At 40.5% G+C, this 26913-nt stretch overlaps 1 protein-coding gene across 1 annotated transcript in view; it reads left to right on the top strand.

The window, feature by feature from the left end:
• The window catches only part of Scfd2 (sec1 family domain containing 2), a 307046-nt gene that overhangs the window by 98925 nt on the left and 181208 nt on the right, over nucleotides 1-26913 (top strand). The window contains exon 5 of the mRNA XM_060380761.1: nucleotides 12790-13039. Coding sequence (XP_060236744.1) covers nucleotides 12790-13039 — 250 coding nt within the window. The remainder of the gene's footprint in view (nucleotides 1-12789; nucleotides 13040-26913) is intronic.

Genomic DNA, 26913 nt, shown 5'->3' with positions numbered 1-26913 from the left:
CTTACTCTAGGCCCGGACTTAAATATCTCCCTTTGTAAACATTTTTTTTTTCCTGTCTGCATTTCCTCTAAACCACCTCTTTCTATGATCCTCTGTGTAAGAATCTTGAAGTAACTCTAAAGCCTTCTCCACTACCAGCCTATAAGTACACTGTGCTGGCGTGAACGGCAAGGTGTTTTGCAGGCCAGTGGCCATGGTGCTCTTGCCTTGACAGAGGCCTTTGTGTTTCTCACCTGCGTTGTTGAACTTGCTGCTATCTTTATCTTTCTGCTTCTACCCCACCTCGCCATGCTCTGTTCTCTTCTCTACAGCCTGAATGATGATCTTTAAAACAGATCAGATCACAACAATTCTCTGCTCAAAATTTGCATGAATTTTGTCTAAGAAGAAAAACAAAAGTTCTAGCAACTGGCTGGCTAGCCAGTCCTGAGAAAACTGCTCTTTTTCTGCCTCATCTCTCACCATCCTTCCATTTCCCAGCCTAAGATCACTGAGCCTATCCACATAATTTTTGCCTCATTGCTATGACACTCTCATCTTGCCACATGCAACAGTTCCCCTGTAGCACATATAAATTAGCTGCTTTTTGCCATCCTGTTTTCTGACTTCAGAACTGGGTTCCTCCTTGTCCATATCTCTTCAGTGCATCACATTCTTTTATTTCATTTTATTTATTCATTGTGGTGTGTGTGTGTGTGTGTGTGTGTGTAAGAGAGCGAGAGTGAGTGAGTGAGCGAGAGAGAGCACATGCCATGGCACACTTGAAGAAGATAGAATATGCCTTGTAGGAATCAGTTCTCTCCTTTTCCCATGTGGATTCAAGGGATCAAACTTGGGTCATCATGCTTGGTAGCAAATGCCTTCACACAGAGTCATCTTACTGACTCAACACACAAAGCACTGCGCTGTTTGTACAGCACATGCTGTTTGCTACAGTGGGATAGAACCTTGAGACCAGTTCTAGCTTCTGTCTGAGGCACTTTCTTATGAGACTCTAGCTGCCTGTAACTAGGGCTAGCATGATATAGTCACAGCCTGCCTTAATGTCTGTGACTGGACCTATCTTGATCAACATTCTACAGCTAGTCATTTACCTTGCCAAGGGGCTGTAAGGAGCTGTAGCTCAGTATACCACCTCTGGTGGGTTACATTCATGTATTGTTGCTCTTACGCTTATAGTATATCTGTCATCTCATGAGTTGGACTCCTTTGACTGTTTATTTTTGCTAAAGTCATTGGTGCAACCTTCCCTTTCCCAAGGCTCTATACTCCCCTTTCCTACAAACTTTGCTTTCTCCTGATTGGGAAGCATTGGAGAAGAGATGTGTGCCGGACAATTATAGGCGAGATCCCAGTTCAGTGCTGTGAGGTTGGCCCTGACAGAAAAAGTGCTTGCTGCACAAGCATGGAGATCTGACCCATGTAAAAAGCTTCCAATCCTTATAATTCCACCACTGGGGAAGCAGAAACAGTAGCATCCCTAAAGGTTTGCTAGTCAGTCAGTCTGGCCAATCAGCAAGCTCTAAGTTAACTGAGCGACCATGTTTCAGAGAAGGAGAAGGAGAAGGAAAGAGAAGGAGGAGAAGAAGAAGGTGAGGAATACTACTACTTCTACTACTACTACTACTACTACTACTAATAATAATAATAATAATAATAATAAGAAGAAGAAGAAGAAGAAGAGGGAGTGCTTGATGAAGGCCATATCCACTTCTTGCCTCCAAGAACACATGCACCTGCATATAAATGTGCACACACATATACATACACATGCTTCTACCATATGCAAGCACACCAGCTCATCCACTTACCACCTGACATCCTGGAAGAGTAACCTCTCTCAACCTGAATTGCTTCTGAAATAATAGTATTTACAATACAGGACAATAGAAGGAGCAATACAATTTATGATAGTATGCTTATTTTATGCTTATTTTTTCTCTTAGAATGGAACTAGAGATGGATAATGAAATTTGGGGTAAAAGGTCCTAAGAAGACACAAAAGCTTTTCTGGGATCATAAACTCGTCACATTTAACTGAAAACTGGAGATTAGAGAGAATAATATTTGAGTTGAGTCTTGAGACCGAATGAAGAAAAGGGATAAGTATATCCTATACAAAGAAATAGGCAAGTGCAAAGTCAGAGAGGCAAGTGGAAATGGTTCAGAGCGTTAAACCACAATCTGTGAGGAAAAGAATTTTGGTGGATGAGGCTAAACAGTTACTTAGGGCCAAGAAGGTAAAAGACACGCATGCCATTAAATAATTCCAAGTCAGATTTTATTCTAGAATGAGTAAGATTGTGGCTGGAGGTAATGATAGTTGCAACACAGGAAGTAAAAGAGGGAACAGAGAAGATGGGATGCAAACACAAAATCATTAGGACTTCCTGGCTAGTTTGGTGTGGCAGGAACAAAGGAAACTCCAGTACAGTTTAAATTTCTAACTCTGTCAACAGGGAGAATGATGGCAGCATAGGTACAGAGTGTGAAGAGCAGGTTTAAAGGCACATTTATCCCCCAACCAGAGGTCAGAGGAGAACATACTTAAGTTGGATCTTGAGAGCAAATAAAAAAAAAAAGGAAAACTACATCCTGTACAAAGAGATAACTGTGTGAAATGCTACAGAAGGTAAATCATGATCCCTGAGGAAAAGATTTTAGCTGTAGGTCTATTGAATTAAATTTGCTGGTTACATGTCCAAATGGAGAAGTCCAATAACCTGTTGGTGGGTTTGGAGCAAGAGAGAGAAATCTGAGTAGAACTGCTGCATTTATCAGTTTTAGTAGTTAGCAGTCAAGTAGAGTCCTGAACTGAAGGTCTTTATACAATGACTTGAGCACAATTCTTTATTTCACTTTTGGGCTGTTTAGAAAGAGTTGAGTGGCCCATTCTAGATGCCACTCAAATGATGGGATCCATGGTGAAAAAACAACATTGATATCAATGTGGAAACTTGTTAGAGAGACAGCTTTACCAGATTCCGTGTCAGACATGATGAATTCAGCAGGAGTTCCAAGGCAATCATATACACTTTGCATTTGAGAAACTCTTGGCCAGGAAATCTATCTTCTTTTTATCTTATTGCTTGTCCACAGCTGGCTTACCATTGAAGCTTTGGGAAGGAAAGAAGAATAGAAAAGTATGAATTTTCTTTAGAATGTTTATTAAATTGTTAAATATAATACTTACTATATTAGTTGTTAAAACAGAAAGCTTAAAATTTTCATTTGTTACTTTAAAATTACAAGTCCAACATGTGTCATGGTGCATACTTTTAATCCCAGCACTTGGGAGGCAGAAGCAGATGTATCTCTTTGAGTTGAAGGTCAGCTGGTCACTGTAAGCCTGGTCTCTACAGTGAGTTCCAGGACAGCTAGAGTTACATAATAGAGAGATCTTGTCTCAAGGGGAACAAAAGACCACTATATGCTAGTATAGTTAACATACCTCATAAACATAACTTTTTTTTTTTTTTCAAGAAAAAAGGGAATGAGAATGGTATCAGTTTGTTTTGAATTTTTAAGTTTCTGCGGGTCTCTGAGACCAGCAGACACTCATATTTGTCTCTGTTCAGAGGCTGCCAGATGCCACTTTGGAGAGAGCGTCAGAAGAGAATCCTTGGAGGAGGAATGTTTTGACAACTCTTCAAGATGTTTGTAGATATTATTTTTGATATGATATTTAAACTCTGCAAGCACTGATTTCTTGAAGTAATAATGTAGAATCTGAAAAAGTATCAATGAGCTTTGTATCTTTTTTTTTTTTTTACATTAAAATCACTGGCCTATATTTTGGGTGAATTGTTTTCCCCCTTATGCCTGCTTTTAGAAGATCTGACTCACTAAAAGTTACAGACCTTACGGATGTTCATATATATTTTGAAAAAAATCACATTTTAATGTCACTACTGAGCTTACCAGAAAAATCTATAAGGATAGAGAATCTGACAGTAGCAGAAAAATGTTTTCCAAACCTTGAAAGTTTGCTTAGAAGCCAAGATCTTATCATTTGTTTTCCTCAAAGAAACATATTTAATTTTTGTTGTTTTCCCCCTTGATACAATGTCTTGCTCTATAGTCCAGGTGTGGTTCACACTTGCTCTGAATCCTAAGCGGGTGTTGGATTTGCATTCCTCCTGCCTCAGCCTCATGGGAACTGAAATTATAGGCCTCAGCCATGAACCCAGCACTTCACTTGATTATTTGTTTGCCAAATGTCTCAACCTTGATAATCACTATTTCTTTGTCGTTGTTTAAAGGAGCAATGGCATTACCTAAGACCAGGGATTTGTTCAGTTCCCTCTTCATCATTTGCAAAGTGCTTCATGTAGCGAGATCATTATACAGAAGAAGATCATTATACAGAAGCTTACACATCATTTTCCTTTACTCATATACACTGTTAAAAACGTGGCTGAAGTCTCTCTTCTTCCTTCTCCTCCACCCCTCACTTCCTGCTTGAGTCTTTCTAGGACTGAGATGACAGGTGTTTATAACCCAGCCCAACTTCATCAAGGGAATCCTTAAGTGAAACTGTGGTTTTTGTTGTTGTTTTCAGGGCTGGAGATCAAACTGGAGTCTTGTTTTATTTTGTTTTTGTTTTTCAAGACAGAATTTCTTAGTGTAGCTTTGACTGTCCTGGACTCTCTTCGTAGACCAGGTTAGCCTTGAAGTCACAGAGATCCTCTGCCTCCCCAAATGCTGGGATTACAGGCTTGCACCACCACTCTACCACAGAGCCACACACCTAGCCCTTTGTTCTGTTTTTCATCCCAGCTGTAAGTACAAGCCTGGATAAACAGCACAGTGACTGTCTTAGTATTGTGCGATTGCTGTGAAGAGACCTCATGACCGAGACAACTCTTTAGAAAGAAAACATTTCATTGGCTTGCTTACGGTTGCAAAGGGTTACTCTATTATCACACATGGTGCAACCTGATCCATGAGCAGCAGGCAGAGAAAGACTGGGCCTGGTGGGAGCTTTTGAAACCTCAAAGCACCTAGTCCACTAGTGACATACCTCTTCTAACAAGGCCACACCTTCTAATCCTTCTCAAATAGTTCAAATACATGCACCTAGAGGGGACTTTCCCATTCAAAATACCACAGTGTTGGTTAGGAGATGTGCACCTGATGTGTTAAATTACTGGCGGTTTTAACTCACTGTACATTTGTGCTTTTACTGTCAGTGTGTACCTAGAGAATAAGGCAAGTAAAACCTTGGTGTTATTATAAAGGTACTTTTGAACTTCGGTCCTCTGGAAGGGACTCTGGGATCTCAGGAGTTTCCAGATCCCCCTTAGAAAGCCGCTGCCCTGTATAATCATGTACCTGATGAATGTTGGCTTCCAAGATTTTAGGAGTCAGAGCTGACTAGTAGTATGCAAGTTATGTAGTAAGTTTGAATTCTGACATCACTCTTTGCCTTTCCTTTCTGTCATTTTCCTGAAGATCCTTACTGGTCCCCTAAAGATAGAGATGGAAGCTCTTATTTATTCATCTAATCATTTGACAATTTATTTTGTTGATCCCTATGTTTTGGTTCATTTTGTGCTAATACAATGGAACAATTAACCTTGGGCAACATAATAAATAGAATTTGGTACAGGTTCAAAGCCCTGTAGTCTGCAAAGTCTGGTACCAAAATACCAGCATCTATCAGGGGCCTTCTGGCTGCATCATGCTGTGGTAGAAGGTGGAAGAGCCAAGAGTGAGCCTTTTATAATGGCATCATAACTTTTTATTTTAAAGGCCTCACCTCTTAGTACTAATATATAGGTAATTAAATTCCAGCATGATTTTTTTAGAGAGGACAAACACTTAAACTATGACACCCTATCCTAAACTCTAATATGGAGCTTCTCATTTTCCACCTCACAGACTGCTTGCATTAATTCCCTATTGCTTTTGCAAAGGACCAGAAACTACCAAACACATATTTATTACTTTATAATTCTGTATATCTTACTGAATTAGCAGTAAATGTTAGCAGGGATAGATTTCTCTCCAGAGGTTGCTAGGAAGGATTTGTTTCCTTGTCCTTTCCAGTTTCCATGGCTTCTGTATTCATTGGCTTGTGGTCTCTCTCCTCAGCCTGTAGAGATAGTATCATTGCATCTCTGCATCCTCTCATCTCTGGCCATAGCTGGGGAAAGCCCATATTTTTACAGACTTTGGTGATTAGGTGGACCTACTCAAATAATGTAGGATAGTTGCCTCATCTCAAGACTTGCAGTGTTAGAGCCGGACCTTACAATGCCTTCCTTTTTATAGCGAGGCTATAGCTTGTAGTGGTATTTAGAAGATGTGGACCCTTAGGGCAGTGGTTCTTGAGCTGTAGGCCTCAATTTCCCACAGGTGTCACATATCAGATATATTGCATAGAAGATATTTACATTACAGTTTTTAACAGTAGTGAAAATGCAGCTCTAAAGTAGCAATGAAAATAATTTGATGGTTGGGGGTCAGCACAACATAAGGAACTGTTTTAAAGGGTTACAGCATTAAGAAGGCAAAGAACCAACATCCTGGTTAGCAGAGGTCACTAGGAGCGTCCTCTTAAGGTTATAACTGCCAAGAGTTCCTACCTGACTTGGCTGCTTCCTGTGACTGTGACTAGCCTGTAGTGCAGGTTCCCCCACCACAGGGCAGTTTCCGCTGCCATGCCTTCTCCAATGTGATAAACAGAGATACTGTAAAACCGCAAGCCAAGAGGAATGTCTACAACCTCACATTGCTTTTGCCACAGCAACATGAAAAGTGGTCAGCACAGAAAACTGGTGCCAGGAAAGTGGGGTGCTACTGGGACAAATGTGACTGTGTGGTTCTGGTTAGGCCACTGACCTGGTCTTCAGAAGTGAGAAGTAGTTTGGAGATGTAGGCTCAAGAAGCTTCAGATTTATGTTAAGATTTATGAGCACATACTTGTAATCCCAGCATTTGGGGAGGCAGAGGCAAGTGGATCTCTGTGAGTTCAAGGCCAGCCTGGTCTAGAAAGTGAGCCCAGGACAGCCAAGGCTTCACAGAAGAAAAAATAAATTATGTGTGTGCATGTGGGGCTGGGGAAGAATTGTGTGTGTTTCTGTGTGAGAGAGAGAGAGAGACAGAGACAGAGAAAATTGTATGTGTGTGAGATTGTGTGTGTGTGTGTCTATATATACCTAAGGAGGCTCTAAGATGATACTGTATTCCCTAGAGCTGGAGTTACAGGTGGTTGTAAACCATCTGATAATGGGTGCTGGGAAACAAACTCAGGTTCTCTGGAAAAGCAGCTTGTTACACCAGATTCGTCTCTCCAGTCCCTGAAGGCTTTTCTTAGTTACCTGTTCAAATGGGTATGCAAAAGACCAGACTACCAATAGAAATGCAAAGGATAAGGATTATTTATGGGGTTTCAGATGGGCATGAGGACTCTATTGAGACTTGATCTAGATACTCTGCTACCTTCCGCAAATAATCTGGCTATATTTTTCTCATGTCCTGAAATTTTAAATTAAACCACATTGAGAAATAATGGACTAATTTATTTGGCAGAAAAAAATTCAAAACATAATATTCATGCTGTGGCATGGTTATTGTTTGCTACTTTTTGCCTGACTTACAGTGAGAGTCTAGAGCAAAAGCAGAACAGAAAGCTTTGAAAAAACAAGCTGCCTGGCAAGTGAATGAACATAAATATAATTGCAGTCATGGGCAGGATGAACTAGAGAGAAGTGCACACTTTGCACTGGGGCAATAGGACATCACGTATAGAAAGCCCCAGGCTGCTGAGTGAGCGTGCACCTAAACTTTGGAAACGGTTTCCCTGGGAAAGCCTTTTCTTTTGGGAACCAGGCATAGAAGTTTATGGTTCGACTCTGAAAGTTCCCAGCAGGCTCATGTTTCAGATCTAGATCTTCAGCTTATGAGACTATTCTGAAAGCAGTGGAACTTGTGGGAAGTGAGGCCTCCCTAGCAGAAGCTGGTCACTAGGAACAGGTTCTACCTGCCCCTGTTTGCGGCCCAAGTTCCTGCTTTCTGTCGGCCACGATGTGAACAGCCTGTGCCTCAGCCTGCTGCCATGGACTGACCTTCTCCTGCTGCCATGCTTTCTCAGACATCGAATTTCCCTGCAACTATAAAATGATGTTTTATGCTGTTTCTGCATTTTGATCAAGTATCTAACATAATAATCTATCACATCTGGAAGTGTCTGTGCCACATGTGGTAACATAACATAGTCGCAGACAACAGGAAGCGGGCATTACTCTGCCTACCCTCTTGGTAAATGTACATGAAATACTTTTTGGAAGGAGGATCCTGCCCTATAATTCATTCCTCCCTCATATTGGATTCTGGCTCTTTAAAACACAGTTGGCATGTGTTTTATCAAGATTTGTTTGGGTGTTTCCAAAGCAAGTGCAGACATCTCTATTAAGAACTTTCTTATGACATGGCTGTTTACTCCTCCACCACCTCTGAGCCTCCGGTATCCCATGTCTCACTTTGTTCTTTGTTATGTAAAATTATTTTTACAATTAATTAAATAACATGTTTATTTGGTATATGTATCTATTTGCATAATAGATGTTTGTTGATACTTGAGTATATCAATGAATTATGCATTTTTGCATTCTGCCTGAGGTGTGTATAAAAGGGAATTCAGATTCCTCCAATATTATTGTAAGTGACAGGTTAGTTTTAATTATTGCAGGTACTGTGTGGAGGCAGAAGATGTTTGGGTGCTTTTCAAAGACCCCATTGCAATATCTCCCCAGCCTGCACATGCTGGCTAACAGGGTTGTTGGGAACTGTTCTCTGCTAGTGGCTTGGAACTGGGCTGAGTGTCTGCAAAGTTCCTGCTCTCAGTGAGGAGGTGGGGCCTGCCTGGACCAGCCTGCTGCCCTATGGAGTATGGTCCTCATGCCAGAACAGAGACCAGCTCTTGATTTCACAGTCAGCTTCTCTGAGGACAACATACCTTTTAAAGAGGCCTTTGTATGGAGTTGTTGGTGACTGATTCAAGAATAACAAGAGCCCAGACTGCAGAAATAACAAAATGCTTTGTTACTGTAGACATAGCTCAGGTCCTCTGCCTCCTACAAATAGATCTGCCTGTGTAAGGGCAACTGGGAAACTTAATCCCAGGAACTTTACAAAGAAGCCATTTTCTAAAACCCTCCACTTTGGCATGGTTGGCTGTGCTCACCTCTTCAATAGCAGCATTTAGTAACATTTGATTTTCTTTGGCCTTTTACTGTCTTTTGCATGAAGTCCCATGATAGGATTTACACTTGGTGTTTGCAGACTGCCCCTTCCTCCTCTGAGATGGCCAATGTCCTGTTCTTAGAACATGTGCCATCCCCATAGCAGCTTTCCTAACTAGTCCTCTGAGAAAGGAGGTAACAGAAAGGAAGTTCTGTTACCCTGGGTGCTGGTAACAGAATAGGTCACATGCCAGGCACTGCCATGTTACTGAGGTCACAGAACGACCTGGTCAAATATGGCCATTATTGTGTATCCTAAATGATACCAAATGTGTTCTGCAAAGTTAGCCCTAAAAAACAGAGTCACCATGTTTTCGTCTGTAAAAAAACTATCCTGTTGTGGAAGTAACTTCGTCTTTGAGGCAGAGTGGTTGAAGCAGTCTGTGCCAGTGTTATATCAGTGTGTGCCTGTGTAATGGGGCTAGCTAATATTCAGACATTTTTACTTCACAAACGTGGAAGCTGAAACTTAGAATGTTAGACACTTTCCCCACGGCCATACAGCTGTGGCACAGATCCTTTAAATACTGCCGTATCCACACATCCTTCTGTCAGTTCTGCCCAAGTTTTTCTTTTGCTTTCAAAAGGCTTCAATCTGGGGAGTCTCTGATCTTTTCTTTCTTCTTAGGAAAAGTAGGCATCAGAAAACAACCAACAGGCCAGGAGAGATGGCTCAGTGGTTAAGAGTGCTGGCTGCTCTTCCAGAGGACTTACGTTCTGTTCCCAGCACCTACATCAGGTGCTCACACTCACGGAACTCCAGCGTCAGTGAATCCACGCCCCTCTAAACAGGTTCTGGGTCCTTGTGTTCGCAATGCACGCACTTTATTGACTGAGCTGTCCCTCCAGCCCTGGTTCAATAATATTTGAATCAATATGAACTGATGAATATTTTTTGTGTACTTTAGGTTATATAAAAGTACTACTTTGTGTTGTTTTTAAAATTATCCCATCTGTGGTCAGCTGGAAAGTCTTGCAGTTGGTTCTTGGGTCCTTTTTGATATACTCCTACTACTTTTTGTTTGTTTGTATTTGCATGGCTTTATTTTTAGGCACTATAAGATTTTCCAGGCTCATCCTGTATTTTCTTTCCATTTCCTAGGTATCAGGTATCTCCCTAGAGAGTTCTGATTTCTTTACCAAAGAAAGATATCAGAGACTAGGATCTGGGTGTGTTTATTGCTATGAGGTGTCATGGTTTTTAGATCACCCCAGGGGACAGAGCTGAAATACCTACATATCAGCTGACCCACTTCACAGACAGTCTCTTTGTTATTTCTGGACTTCTCTGCCAGTCTATGGTAAAGCTACTCTTTTTATTTTATTTTATTTTATTTTATTTTATTTTATTTTATTAGCAGTCTATATTTTACTGAGTAGTAAAGTAAGAGTGTGACTGCTGCCTTCTGCCATCAGTAGTAAAGTAAATAGAGAGCCTGGGATAATGTGGCCTTCTGCTCTACATCCTCTAGCCAGATCATATCATTTGGATGTGAAAATATCCTAAGATGTTAGGGAACTACATAATGGGACAGAAAAAGAAGTGGAATTAGGTTTTCAAATCTAATATTTTTATTTCCCCACCCACATCTGCTGGTGATGAAGTAAGAAACAGGCCCTCTCTTGACAGGCCAACCACAAGTGACTAGACACCTGATAGCAGGGAAGCCTTGAGGGCTCCGCCCTGAGTTGTTCAATAGCTCTAGGTCCTTCAAACCTTCTCACCCTTGGTACTTTGATGGGTGAATATGAATTAGTAAATCACATCTTGTTACCATGTGCTGGTAAAATCTCTGTCCTTTTCCCTCCTTTATCTTATTCAATCCAAAGACCTTGTACTTTATTTTTGTATAATATGCTATAAACATATAATAAGTATAATTATATTATAATAACATAGTTATATTAGAAATGAATGATAATGGCTCTTTTTGTATGTACAAAATAAATTTCTGAATCTTACTTTGAGCAGAAAAGGCCAGAAAAGCTCTTTTGGGGCGGCTTTCTCCTTGTCTAACCTTCAGCTGTTTACATCACTCTGTTTAAAGGAAGTATCTCTACAGGGCTTTCTCTGTCCCGGTGTCCCCTTGCTCACATGGCTTTTTCCATGTAAATGAGTGAGTAGCACACATACAAACACTTGTACTCCCTGAAGTCCTGTCTCCCCATCTCTTTTCCTGCATCCTTTTCCTCTGTAGCACTTACCATCACCTACTGCATTTACTTCCTCAGCTTTTCAATTGTGTTTTCCCCGATGACATAAATTGTAAGAGTAGAGAATTTTTCTGCTCTGTTTCCCAGGCCTAGAATAATAGAACATAGTAGATGTTCAGGGAACAGTTTTAAAATTAATGATGTAACTTTCAAGTTCTGATAATTTGGCCTTTAATTAGAATATAAATATTTTTTACCAAAAACTTCAACATTAGTCCTGATGATACGTGAAGTTCCTTGGGATAGTTACTCCAGCAAGGCAATGCTCTTGTCACATGTGAAGAATCCTGAAATTCTTTTCTTAGTGTAACTTAAGAAGTTGGTGGAAGAACTAAAACTGTTACTGTTATTTTTTAATTTGATGTGATAGACTGCAGAAATGCCTCAGTGGTTAGAGCACTGGCTACTCTTCCAGAGGATCTAGGTTTGATTCCTAGCATCCACATGGGGCCTCACAACCATCTGCTACTCCAGTCCCTGGATATCAAATGCCACTTTCTGGCCTCTGCGGGCATTGCAGGCACATTGTGCACACATGTAGCAAAACACCCTAACCCTGAAATAAATGAAGAAAATGAAAACATATTTATTAAAAACTGAGGTGAATATCTTCAAATTCACCAAAAGAAGTATTAAACCCATCATCAGTGAAATTGCCCAGTTTGAGTCATTATTCTCTTTGCCAGCTTTAGCAGGAAATTGCCTTTGGTTGCTATAAAGTACTCTGACCAGTGTTTGCCAGCATAGAGCATATCCTGCAAGACAGTGATTCTTTTAAAGGAGCCTCAATATTCATTTGAATATGTAGTTTCTGTTAAAGTAGCATTAGCATTTATTTGAATATATAGATTCTGCTAAAGGAACATCGACAGTTGTTTGTATAATCTGCCAGCTTTGTTTTTTAAATTGTATTACATAACATTTTTGTTTAAGAGGTCAAGTTTTCACAGTGCGTACATTTCCTTACAGAGCTGGTGATCAAACAAAGGGCCTTTCATGTGCTAGCTAATCATTCTGCCCATGAGCCATATCCCAACTTGATGAACCACTTGCATTTTATTTTTTAAAAATTACAATCTTATTTGCTCAAGTCACAATAAGATCTTTATCAAAGGGCCTGCCATTCTCTAAAACAGGCTCTTCAGAACAAAACTTACAGTGCCAGACTTCGTAGGCTGTTCTACCCAGGATTTATAAGCACAGAAATGGAAGACTGTGGTCAACAAGCACCATAAAGATTTCACAAGCCACCTTTGAACTAGTGTGGATCCCAATTTCTGTCTTTGTGGAAGGCTGACATATCTTCCTGTCCTTGCTACCATTTCAGAGCCTTGGGGATTCAACCATGGCTGTTGTGCTAAATCAGCTGCTGCCTATGATTAAGTCCTCAAGCCAGAGAGCCAGTGATGACTACAGGCCCGAGGAACTGCTAATCCTCCTCATATACATTTACTCAGTCACTGGAGAGTTGACGGTGGACAAAGACCTGGAAGAAGCCGAAGGAAGGGTGAAGAAAGCATTGGCCCGCGTCTTCTCTGAGGAGTCTGAGTTGTCACCCTTGCTGCAGAGAATCACAGGTGAGTGTGGGACAAGATTACAGAACACAAATCCTGCCAATCCAGAAGCCAGGGTTCTTGTAGACTGTTGCTGAAGGAGGAGGAGACCATCTCCAGCCACCGCAGCACCAGGCTGTCTTTCCTTTTCCAGGATAGGATAGGCCTGCTAAGCACTTATTAGAATTAGTGTTTGTTGGTGTCAGAGCCTTAGGCAAATAGCAAAATACAAATTGTTTTGTAAGATGTTTTACAGTGTCATGGATTAGAACTTGCCATTTTCAGGAGTTGAATATTATTTTAAGAGTGTTATATGTCGTTTGAATTTTAGTTAATTAGTATTATCCAAAATGACATGCTAGCATCCTAGCAAAGTAGGCTGGGCTAGTTTGGGGGGATCTACAATTATCAGAAACTGTAATGATCCACCTCCAGTAAGAGCTGCGCTCTTACTCAGGAAGGCATCCGTATGGAATGTTAGCTCATTTTCAATAGTTTATGTTTTGTGTAAAGCTCATTTAATTGGTATAAGTCATGGCTAGAAGTTACTGAAGCCTACACATAAAGCATGAATCCTTGTAAAGCAGTCCAGGTTTTCTTTCATTGACCCTCATATGTGTCTATGTGTGTGTTTAGGTGTGTGTATCTAGCTTCCTGCTCAGGGAAGCTCCAATGAAGCATGTTGTGCATCCTCTCGAACTCGTAGGCTTTGTTGGGGGGAACCATGGACACTTCTCTGACCCAGGTGCTGGAGATCTTAGTGTCCTGTACATGTATTATATTAGGCACCTATTAGGCACTATATTATATTAGGCACCTACTTCTTACCTTTTCTCTGGCTGGTTATGGACAGCAAAACACTGATAAGATGGAAACTTCAGTTTCCGCAGGCGGGAACCTGCTTGCCAGCTTCCAATCTACTTAAGTAAGTTGTGGAATCTGTTGCCATTTTGTTAAGTACAGCACTATCTGCTGTTGCGTGTGTTTGTTTGGCTGGAAATAAATATTGACTTAGAATGGTTTAATATGGTTTATACAATGCTTAGAACAAAGCTTTGATTTAAAGTAAAATTGGATGCTAGAAGAATTTCGTTGGAAATTATGTTTAAATGAGCAGTTCCCAAGACAGACAGCAAGGCTAGTGTGCATGCTCTAATTACAGTTGTTTGGGTAGGCTTTAGAACATCTGGATGTGGAGAGTTTTGTTGGAACTGAAGTAACACTCCAGGAATACTCTGTTAAAATTCCCTCAAGGTGCTCATTGACCCCACAGTTCACGGTTTTTATTAGTTTCTTTACACTTGCTCAGGATATTGCATTTTCTTGCTTTGAAAACATTTCTGTGAATTCATGTTTGTATAGGAAAAAAATTGTTAGCTCCAAAATTAAAAAAATAATAAATTGTGGAATTATAAAGTGTTCCCTAAACCTTTACTTTACAATATTAAGCACACATCTTTTAACCAGTATGAACTTTGGCTAAGTGGTACTGAGGGTGTTACTTTGGCATATGTGAGTTAATCACTGGGAAACATGCACACATGAGTGCACACAAACACACCACACACACAGACACTTGTTCTCTCTCTCTGTCTTGGCCTCAGTCTCTCTGTCTCTCGGCTTTGGTAGCCACCCAAAGACTATATTCCTCAAGGTTTGTAGTTGATTAGTATGGACATTTCTTTCTTAATTATATTGAGAACCCAAATGTTCTAAAAGAAGGGTTTGTGTGGACAGAAGCTGCTAAGGAAAATGTGTCATTTATGTATCAGGGTGAAACACTTAGTCACAACGTATGGAGTAGAGGTGAGTCACTTCTGTGAGGTGGGGCGACTGCACCTGTACGTGAAGAGTGAATTCTCTTCCAGATATGCTTAGGCTCCTGTGGAAGGCTCCACCGGCTTTCCGGGAAAGGCCTGTCGTTAGTGCTGTGCTTCTGTTACTCCAGGGCATGGTCTTGGCTTTCTTGCCACCGAGTCACAGAATTTGATTCCTGGTGGATAGTGTATGGTTACTGTGAATATTTTTTTTTAAATAATTTTGAAAATGAGCAATTGATAAAAGAATTCTTCATCAACCATTTCACTGCCTTATCTGTTGACAGGATAATAAAATGACCCCCGTTTTCTGTTAAAAGCTTAAGCAAGCTGTCTTTTCCCAATTACTAAATGGCAGAACTACCTTTTAACTTCAGGTTTTGTGGCTATGAAGCATTTTTAGACATGAGATGCAAAACCTACTTCAAGCTCATGCAGCTGCCACATCAGTTTCATGCTGAAACTCAGGCTTGCTGGCCCATATTGGTTCATGCCATGCATGCCCAGCCATTCCATCATGTACTTCGTATCTGGAGAGAAAAACCAGTCTTGTGGTTAATATTTTAGGTATTGCCTTTGCTTGATCTATCTGTATCACCTAGTTGTACATGTTTGCCATACCCCGCTAATTTTGCACATGCATCCTCTTTACATTGTAATAAATTACAATATTATTTATAGCCATAGAAGTCTATTGATTGCCTGTCTCCTGGAAGGGTAACAAACTTTAATTCTGCTTATTTCAATAATATCTTTTGACAGCAATTGGCCATGTTTAAACTTATATTTTCTTTTATCTATTCCTAAGGTAATTTGTTTTTGACAGTTTCTTTCATGCACCTCTATTCTTTCTTTGTATAGGAAGAATAATAAGAAACTGTGCTTGGTAAAACAAAATAAAAGCTGAGGATGTTGGTCAAGGCAGCATAGCATTTTCTTTTAAATCTGCTTCGTTCTTAACAGATAACTTTGCAGGGACATCTCACGTGGGCAACTGCTTTCTATTCATGTACAACAAGGACTGGCTTCTGGGTGTCTGGGGTGGGGGGCTGAGGAGAAAGTTGGCCTGGACTGCTTATGCTGGCTAGTGTTATGCTTCCCCAGTCCTGCTAAGTTCAAAGAGAATATGAGTCTCTGTATATCTCAGTGTTCGCCTGCCAGCCACAAGAAAAATAAAGGAAAGCCATTTGAACTGTCTTCAGAGAATGAAACCCAAAGCAGATTTTGAAGTGTATTCTTGGAATGTCATCCTGTGGAGAGGTGTACTGGGGAAAACAGACGGTTTGAATGCAGAGAGCCATGACTTAGAAGTTGTGGCCTGCCATTTCTTAGCAGTGTGGTGTGTTAGCTGGCAGCTCCCTGTCCTTGAGCCTTGACGTTGAACATGACTTCCCTTGTTAATCACTTGTGATTTTGCTGAGCCTATATGATGTTCTTTATGAGAACTAGTTTAGTATCCACTTGGGGTTGTACATAAATAATAATTTTGATAACATCTGGCACACAGGGTTGAGCTCCTCATACCTTTACAGCTGACACACATAGGCAGAGAGATGTTTGCATGGCATGCTGGCTACTTTGCTCTGTCAGCTTGACACAAGCTAGAGTCATTTGTGAAGGGGAACCTTAACTGAGAAAGTGCTCACGCTATGTTGGTCTGGAGTGCATTTTCTTGGTGAATGATTGACATGGGCGTGCCCATCCCACAGAGGGTGGTGTGTCATCCCTGGGTAGGTGGTATAAGAAAGGCTGAGCAAGCCATGAGGCACAAGCCAGTAGGCAACATTCCCCCATGGCCTTTGCTTCAGTGCCTGCTTCCAGGTGCCTGGCTTGCGTTCTTGCCCTGACTTTCCATCATGATGGACTACAGCTGTTAGGTGAAAAATACCCTCTTCTCCCATGTTATTTCTGTCAGTGTTTCATCACAGCAGTAGAAGCCCCAGCTGAGACTTATGGCATACTGAAGTGAGTGAATCTTGTAGAATCTCAGTTGTGGTGCAAGGCAGCTGGCAGAGGGGCACTAGCCGCACTGCGACAGCAGCTGACCTGGGGACTAAGATGAGGCAGTAGCTGCCTGTTAGGACCAGTGATCTAGGAGAAACTGGTCAAAAAGCACTGAGTCAGGAAGAAAGACAAAACCTCTGTATTCTTTTGGAGTAAGCCACATTTATAAATAGTGATACACATCAATTGTGCATATTAATGACTTTTAATAGGATTTATGCCCACTCTCCTTTGTATTCTCCTATCCTCCTCTAGAAGTTTATTTCCTATACTCATCTTGCCCACCACATTTCTTCCACAATAATTCCTCTTCTATTTCCAGGTCTTTTTCTTTCTGTGCTTGGCTTATTTAATTTAACACAGTGTCTTCCACTTTCACTTATTTTCCTGCAAATGAACATATTGGCTTTTAATACATAAAACTAATTGTTTAACAAAAACTTTTTGGTTAAACATTTTATGTTACTGCTAATACATCTGCTTCTCCTGGGTTTTTATAGTGTCTTTAAATGCAAGGTCATAAGGGCATTAGGTCTGCTTAGTTCAATTTAATGCAAAGTGAAAGAATGAATAACTTAAGAGTATCTCGAAATTCTGTGGTTCAAGCTCCAGGCGTGGTGAAACTATAGAAATGGTAATTTGCAGTTAAACTTACTTTACTCCCTTGTGATAATATGGGATTGTGGCTTTTGGCATCAGTGCCTCAGGATATTGTGCACTAAATGAACCTAACAAATGAGGATTTGCTTTTCTCTGAAAGATTAGAAATGTCCTCCTCCTGAAGCTGCAGTTCCATCATTGTAGTCTGGCAGAAGGAGCTTTTCCAGAGACAGTCTGTCTCAGGGTTTAGAGAAGAAGGACAGAAAGATAAAGGAAAAGGGCATTTACCAGTTGAGTCTGTACCCCCACCATTTATTTTTTTTAAATCAGGGAAACGGTAGTTCTCTTGAAAGCTTCACTCAGAAACAACCAAGTAAGTTTTCCCTTAGAAGCAATGTGGGAATGGACAATGTAGGAACCCCTGGGACAGCAAAGAATGCGCAAGAGTCTATAAACTTGCACTTCTAACAATCATACCCTACACATCTCAGCTCCAGTGAAGTACACCTGCAAAGCTAACTTTCTCTGTGATCATTTATTTACAGATGCACTACTAGTTTTTCAAACATGTTTTGGGATAGAAGACAAATTATATCTAAAACAAAAATAATAGAGTTTCAGTTTTCACCATGTTTTCATTTTTCAATAACAATAGCTATGGTGGTTTGAATATGAATGTCCTTCATAGGTTCATGTGTCAAAACCCTTGGTCCCCAGTTGGTGGTGCTGCTTGGAAAAGTCAACAAGATGTGGCTTTGCTGGAGGAAATATATTGCTGGGGATGTGGCCTTTGAGGTTGTGAAGCCTCATGGGAGCCCTCAGCATTGTGCTCCACCTGCCCTGCCTGCCTGCTGCCCAGGCAGTGTGCCCTCATCCTTCTGGAAATGTAAGCCCATCCTTCTACAAGTTCTGTTGGCCATGGTGTTTTACCACAGCAATGGAAAAATAACTGATATTGTTCCTTTCTCCAATAAATCCAGGCACACTCTTGGGAGATGTTGTAGTTGCTTAGATTTTTATGCCTAGGATTCAGAAGGCATAGTATCACTATGCTTTCAAATTGGAACTCTTCTGTTGTTATTAAAAAATGAAAATCTCAACAGTTTTATTTTTACCAATAAAGACTCAGGAGCCAGATGCTGGGATAAAAACATTCTAGCTCAGAGAGGCAGAGAAAGCACCCAGCTGACCTTTTCAGCTCATGTACTAATGGAAAAGACCCAAATGGCTCACTAGTTAAGCTGACAGCCCATGAGGAAAAGGCCAAAAAACCCAAGGCTCAAAGCTCAAAAAGCTTAAAAAGCCAGAGAGCTAAAGCTCCTTCTACTTCTCTACACCATCTTAAATACCTCAACTCAAAGTCCCTCCTATTCTTTAATCCCTGTCAGTTCATTTCTTGCTCTGCCTCTTGACCTAGGGTTAACTTTATTAAATCCTGTGTACAGAAAGCCCTTAGAGTAAAGGTGTGTGCTAGGAATGGCTGAGCCACACCATAATCACCGGTTTACAATAAACAGAAAGTTCTTGGCCTAACGGTGTGAGATAGGACTCAACCACACCAAACAAGAAACAGGGTTTTACAGTTTACAATTTTGGGATTCACAATAAGATCAAATATCCTGCAACACTGTTCTCAGTAGTTAATCCGTGTACTTATTTTGCATACAAAGAAATCAAGAGAACAAATGTTATCTGCCTTGCCTCAAATCACTAACCAAATATCCCATGCAGTGCAGGAATTGGATTAGAGCCTGCCTCTTGATTTCTAGTCCAAAGTTCTTATGAGACCAATGGTTCTTAACCTTGTGTTCATGTGTCCCTGCAGAAACACAGAACTTGCAGCTGAGGTCTACCAGATAGAGTACTTCAGGAATCATCTAGAAAAATGTTACTCCTTGCATATGAACACACAAATATTTGCAGGTCTACTGTGATTTATTAAGCCCTTCCCTCAGGTTTGTGGAAGATTTTTTCCTTCAAAATATGAAGCATTTTCAAACTGAGAATTGTAAAAGAAAAATAAGAGAGGCGGTAATACGCATTTCTCCTTTGAGATTTCTTTTACTATCACGTCTGCTTCCTTTCCTCATCTCGTAGTTTTCTTGCAGTAGTACATTAAACTTAAGATGATGCATTTCTGTATATTTCTGTCCCTATGGATACCATTTCAGCTTAAAAAAAAAAACAAAACACTGCAAGACTTCAGAAATCATTTCCTTAAGCATTCCTTGTGGCTTGGTAATAACAAAGGATTGCTATGGTAACCCTAAAAGTGATTCTGTAGGTCCAGCATTGGCTCTTGCATTAGCTGCACTTGAGTAAGAATGTTAGCTCATTAGAGTAGATGACAGTGTACCAACCCATGATCACAAAGTCAACATGTGCAGCTAAAGGAGCCCAACAGAGTTAATAGAAAAATCTCCTCTATTGGTTTTAACCTGTGGGTTCTCCTGTATTACAACATGCAGGTATCAGACATTGCCACTAAGGACCGTGCTTTTCTTTTTTGTGTGTCTAGAAATCTTTCCTCAGGCCTGCCAGAATGAAACAGAGAGCTTTATCAGGTTGTTTTCTACAGTGGCTTGCAACCCTATTGCTCTACCTTGGTCTTTACTTCTTCTCTTGGTTCCTAAGATTTCTGCTGCAAACTCTGATGAAGAACATATGTCTGTTCCCAGATGACTCCCCCGAGAAATGTTGGAACTGTTACATTTGGTTTTACTGTCCAACATATTAAAACAGTTCACCACAGCACATATTACTAAATAGCCATATCAAGTGAAGTTTAAAATGTTTACTATATATTTAAAATGTATCACAAGCTGTGTAGAAAGAAATGCGGAGCTGCCTGTTTAGGCAGCTAACCAGCAAAGCAGTCTCAGTAACGTATGGAATCCCTACAGATTACTTTTGCAAGTACTTTATTTTTCCCTGACATTTCATATAAAGCAACCATTATTAATTATAACATTAGGACAAGTCTTCTTGTGCTGATACTTATATGTGTATGAATGCATGGATCATATTGTATGCGTCACCAATTTTTATACCTGCATACAGTACAAGCTGTAGTGCTATCTGTCATATGTCAAATAATGACATTTCAGTTAGCCATGGACAACTATGAGACAGTGGGTTCACATGTTTATTGTGCCTCTTGCTTGCAGCCAGAGGCCATGTAGAGTGATTAACTGTCCTCATCTAGATTAGTGTTATAAACTCTGATGTAATCACTTGATGATGTGTTTCTCAGAACACACCCCCATTGTTCACCAGCAAATGACTGTAATTATGCCTGTGATTTGACAATTAATTAAGAGGTTTTTTTACTAGGTTTTTATTAACAGTAGATATGGTATAAATTCCCCAATAATAAAGAAAAGAATGTGTTACATACAAGGGTAGTTGTTTTGAAAACATAGCTGTGGTTGGGGCTAGGTTCGGCCAAAAATGACACAATAGGGAGGAACCTGCCTCCTCAATATGCCCATAGAATTCAGCCTGAATTTCTCTAGCACAGTGGTCATCAGCCTTTCTAATGCTGCGACCGTTTAACACAGTTCTTTATGCTGTGGTGACCCCCAGCCATAACATTATGTTGTTGCCACTTCGTAACAGTTATTGTGCCATATTTATGAATTGTAATGTAGATATCTGATGTGCAGGTTATCTGACATGCAACCCTCAAGCGGATCACAACCCGCAGACTGAGAAACATGGCTTGAGTGTCTTATAAAATAGCAGCAGAGCAGGTATAGATTAAAATAGTTCCTCAAACTAATGCTAGCCATGGAGGCACAGGCTCCTGATCCCAGCACTCAAAGCAGGAGGATCATGAGTTCAAGGCTAGCCTGGGCTACATAGTGAGTTCTAGACCTAGGCTACAGACTGAGACCCTATCTCAAAAGAAAGAGGAAAAGGAAGAAGGGAAAAGGACTAAAGCTTTTTTTCCACCTTGCTATTGCCCCTCCACATTCAATTAGCTATAATAATTGGGATTGTTAGTAATTATTTATAATTCTTTCAATACAAGCTTTTGGAGGGCAAGGATTGTCATTTGGTTAAGATAAAATTACTTACACTTCCTTAAGGTGACCTATAATAGGACTTTTTGTAAATACAAAAATGTTACTCATTTTGCTCCCTAATCATCACAATAGAACTTAAAAATCACTCATAAACTCCAGAGAAAATGTCCTAACATTTGACAAGTATTGGTGCAAAATCAGTCAGTAAACAGACATGTGATAAGGGCCAGGTGATGGTGTCAGACAAGATTCTGTTTTGCATGTTTTGGAGTTGGTCAATTATAGTCTGGTGCCTAGAATAAAAATCACAGGTATATGGCATCTTAACTGTAATAAAAGTGAGGTTGTGAAGAAAGATCCTGAGAATGCTGGTGCCTTAATATTTCTGCCCTCAGTTCTAGGAGGCAGCATTCATTCAGAGAAAAGCCACCATAAATTAGAGAATAACAAAGACCCTCTAGCTCCTATAGGAGATTGTTACGATCCTGAGAGGGAAGAAAAACATTGAGGTACAAACATTTCAGCCTAAAATTCTGGCAAAGATAGATAGATGATAGGTAGATAGATAGATAGATAGATAGATAGATAGATAGATAGATAGATAGATAGATAGATAATAGATGGATGGATGGATGGATGGATGGATGGGTGAGAGAGTGAGTGAGTGAGTGAGTGAGTAAGTGGATGATAAAAAAGAGATATAACAGCCTCTAGGCTGAGACTTCTTTGATGATGGCAGAATGAAAGACTAACGTATTGGATACTAAAAGGGGCATGTGTGCAAGCACAGCGATACTGATTTGTGTTTTGAAACATAGATGTACTCAGGAATGTAATTCTCATAGAGGCTGACTTTGCCTGTCTATGTGTGTTGCCTGTTTATTCTGTCCTTAGCACCTGCACTGAATTGGTCCCAAGTGGGGTGGTGATTTTCACTGAAGCATGTATAAAATGAAGCCCCTCCCTTTTTTTTTTTTTTTTAATTCCTTTCATTTTTTTTTTAAAGCAAAACACATGGCTGCACCTCTTCTTCAGGCTCTTGATTTGTTGCCAAGCTGACAGACAGCCAACTGGAACAGGAAACTGATATGGTGCAGTGCTCATTAGCAATTTACATTTTCTAATACAAGAGTTAGTGTTTTAGGTTTTAGAAGCTGTGGTTTTATCCAAACCATTCACTAAAATGAGTGGACACTTTATTTCTTTATCTGTGTAATGCTGGTAAAAAAAAAAAAAAAAAAAACAGTTTAATCTGAATAATTCTTTTCACATAGTGGTGTAGGGTTTGAGGTTCCTTCCCTGTGCATATCAAGACCATGCAAGGAATTCAGTCACCGGCCAAGAAAGGTTTCTTGCTAATTCAGTGTGTTTGGATACTTTTCTGGCTGGGCCTGCACACCGTTTTTGTGAGTTTGGAAAACAAACTCTGGACTAACTATGGTTACAGCTGCTAGTGTTCCGTCACCTTATCCATTTTAATAAATGCAGAGCGCTTTACATTGTGTTCCTAGAGATTGGTCTCCAAATAGTGTGTGATTGTATTTTTGTTAATTTTCAAAATTTAATCTCTGTCCTACCTTTACCTTCACCCTTTCCTGTTCCTCATCTCACCCCTCTCTGAGAGAAATCAGAAAGCTGTCCAGAGCACCTCGGCGAGCGGGTGCTTGGGGAGTTAGCACACTTCTCTTGATGATCTCAAGTTGTTCTCCTAGGGAACAGGAATCCAGACAAGAATGACGTCATCTGCCCCGAGTCCAAGCCTCTTTAGAAACAGGCACTTGTAATGCCTTTGACTAGGCATGATTATGGCATGGACTAGGACCTTTGACTAGGCATGATTATGGCATTTCAGAGGAGCAGCCCTGCCAGGTGCCAAGCTGGAGGTGTAGGAGCTGTTCTGAGTCTGGGCATCCAGCCTCAGAGCCTCCAGCAGAACAAAAGCCTTCCAGGTGTGGGGTGGAGGGTTTCCGGTGTGCCATGTGCAAGGGAAACTATCACTAGCCCACCCTTAGCTATTCTTATTGTTATTATTTTGGCAGTTCTTGCTCGAGCCAAATCATGCCTAAATTATTTCAAATACAGTTTTAACCTATAAAAAAATCAGGAAAATATTTCTGAGGATAGAAGTATTTGATAGGGTTGTGCCTGCCTCTCCCAGGGTGGGAACCAAATGTAGGACCTTGATCTTCTAGGCAACACTCTACCACTGAGTTATGCATCCAGCACCATATTTTGGGTTTTTGACTGACTCTTATTTTACTTTCTATTTGACAGTGAAAAACAAAACCAACATTTCCCCTAAAATAGTAGAATGGCAAAAGTATACATGATCAGGCTGAAAAATATCTGGGACATTATTCTCTAGGGTAGGGAGGAGTCCCCAACAGTTACTAAATAGTGTTCTACACCCACTGCATCCTCTGTGTCTGGACTCAGCGACACACCCCTCAGTACTGGGCTTTGCAGAGCTGTAGAGTATCATTTTCCATTATTGCCTCCCTCTGGGGACATTTTTTTCTTTCTTTCCCTTTGTTCCTACCACAGGCCTTGTGCTTACTTAAAATATATTACGCTCCCTCCATACCAGAGGCCCTCCAGGGCACTACAGTTAACCCCTTTAGAGCTCATTCCAAACCACAGAGCCTGGGGATAGTCTTCCCCTATCCTCCAGATTTACCTCAGTGCACCCCATCTTACTGAGTGTTTTAAAGTGAGCATGGTTCATTATATAGTTGTGTAATAATTTCAGTAGTATCTGTCTTTCCCTTCTAGACCATAAATTCTCTGGATTCTGTACAACCCTGTTAACTCAATCTTGTCTGCAGGCACATAACAAGCTCTTTGTTTTCCTTTTTAAATTTTTTTTAAATTTTTTATTTAACTTTTATTAATTACACTTTATTCATTTTGTATCCCCCCATAAGCCCTTCCCTCCTCCCCTCCCCGTCCCACTCTCCCCCCCATATTCTGCATGCAAGCCCCTCCCCAAGTCCACTGATAGGAATTTATTACAATTTATTCACTTTGTATCCCCACTGTAGGCCCCTCCCTCATCCTCTCCCAATCCCATCCTCCCTACCTCTTCTCCTCCCATGCTCCTCCCCCAGTCCACTGATAGGAGAAGTCTTACTCTCCTTCCATCTGACCCTAGCCTATCAGGTCTCATCAGGAGTGGTTGCATTGTCTTCCTCTGTGGCCTGGTATAGCTGCACTCCTCCCAGGGGGAAGTGATCAAAGAGCCAGCCACTGAGTTCATGTCAGAGACAGTCCCTGTTCCCCTTACTAGGAAACTTGGACACTGAGCTGCCATGGGCTACATCTGTGCAGGGGTTCTAGGTTATCTTCATGCTTGGTCCTTGGTTGGAGTCTCAGTCTCAGAAAAGACCCCTGTGCCCAGAGTTTTTGGTTCTTTTGCTCTCTTTGTGGAGCTCCAATCCCCTCCAGGTCTTTCTATCTCCCCCATCTTTCATAAGATTCCCTGTACTCTGCCCAAAGTTTGGCTATGAGTCTTAGTATCTGTTTTGATACCCTGCTGGGTGGTCTTTTAGAGGCCCTCTGTGGTAGGCTCCTATCCAGTTTCCTGTTTTCTCCCTCTTCCAATGTCTATCTCATTTGCCTTTCTGAATGAGGATTGATCATCTTACCCAGGATCCTCCTTTTCTGCTTAATTTCTTTAGTTGTGTAGATTTTTAGTATGTTTATCCTATATTATATGTCTAATATCCACTTGTAAATGAGTATATACCAAGTGTGTCTTTCTGCTTCTGGGATACCTCACTCAGGGTGATATTTTCTAGTTCCCACCATTTGCCTGCAAATTTCATGATTTCCTTGTTTTTAATTGCTGAGTAGTATTCCATTGTGTAAATGTACCACAATTTCTATATCCATTCCTCAGGTGAGGGGCATCTGGATTGTTTCCATATTCTGGCTATTACCAATAAAGCTGTTACAAATAACCGAACAATAAAAACTATCAAAGAAGGAAGCTGTGATTCTGTTTCAGAGTTTCTTGTGATACTTTGCAAAAGCACAAATGTGGGGCAAGTTTTGGAGGGTTTCTCTTTGGACAACAGAATGGTGTCTGAAGATGAGAGTAGAGCATCAAAGGGAATATAAGTCTTGATGTCCCACGGGGGAAATATTGTCAGGGAAACATTTTGTACAATGAGAACACATAATAGCAACTGTCAATGCAAGTCCTGCTTTCCATTTTATTGTTTTCATAAAACCAAATCTTTAAGATCCTGAAGACTTTTGATTCAGTTTACTATGTCTTCTCCCATTTCTCCTGATTGTGCTCATCTTTCTTGCCTTTCTGTTCTTGCCTTCTGTCCCCTCATCTAGTTTTCCTGGTCAAGCACTGAACACACTATTCAATGCCTTCCATCAGAACATTATGAAGTCCAACTTTTAATCACGTGGTCTTCTCCAGTCTGATCACTGTGGGAAGGGCCTTATATCAGACTGTAGTGATAATGTTGGGTGGAGAATGGGCCAACAGAGTACTCTGTCTTTAGCAATTAAAGACAAACAGTAAAATGTTGGTCATGCCTGATAGGTTAGTAGAGGAGGAGGAGGACCACCCCTATCAGTAGGCTAGGGGAGGAACATAAGGGGGAAGAGGAGGGAGAGTGGGACTGGGAAGAGATGAGGGAGGGGGCTACAGCCAGGATACAAAGTGAATACATTATAATAAATAATAATAATAAAGAAAAATTGTTTTAAATATTGGTCATGAATTAGAGAATATTACAACTTTTTCACAGTTCAGAAATTTAATTTAATTTAATTTAAATTTAATTTAATTTACTGGTATAAATAAGATATATTTATAATATTAAAAACCAGTGTGGCTACGATTTATTAAGAACCTTCCCTGCATTTGGTCCTCACTACAAACCTAAAATGCATTTTTTCCTGCCAGGTCTCACAGAGGGAAAGACGGGTTCAGTGAGGCAAACTAATTTACTTAAGACCTAGTAGGTGAAGGAGCTAGAAATTGAACACGGCCCATTCAGGGCCCAAAGCCACGGTTCTCCATCTCCGGCAGTGTTGCCTCCTCACCACTGTGTTCTACTTCAGTGTTTCCATCCCACTGGGCATTCTGTTTATTTGCCGTTGTTGATTGACACACAGGTGTTCATTTAGTGGCTGAAGTTCTTGGAAGGGCAAGAATTCTTTCTTCCCTTTTTACAGAGTGTGCTCGAGCTTGTCAGCATTGGAGACCAGCATTTTTTTTTTTCTTTTATATCTTTCTGTTAGCACCAGAGGAAGTAGATCTTAGAAAATTATTCCATGGGTTTGGTCCCAGTAGGTCTGTCACAGGTTTCTATGGATAATGTAATATGGCGATGGGAGCTGCAATTAAACCCATTTAATAAGAATTTTCTTAGTAGGTATTTAGATTAGTGGATACTAACTGATTAATTTCTGCTTTAAAATAATC

The sequence above is a fragment of the Meriones unguiculatus genome, chromosome 3 (genome assembly GCF_030254825.1).
Source record: "Meriones unguiculatus strain TT.TT164.6M chromosome 3, Bangor_MerUng_6.1, whole genome shotgun sequence".
Lineage (NCBI taxonomy): Eukaryota > Metazoa > Chordata > Mammalia > Rodentia > Muridae > Meriones > Meriones unguiculatus.
This window is presented reverse-complemented; position numbering and strand designations above follow the sequence as displayed.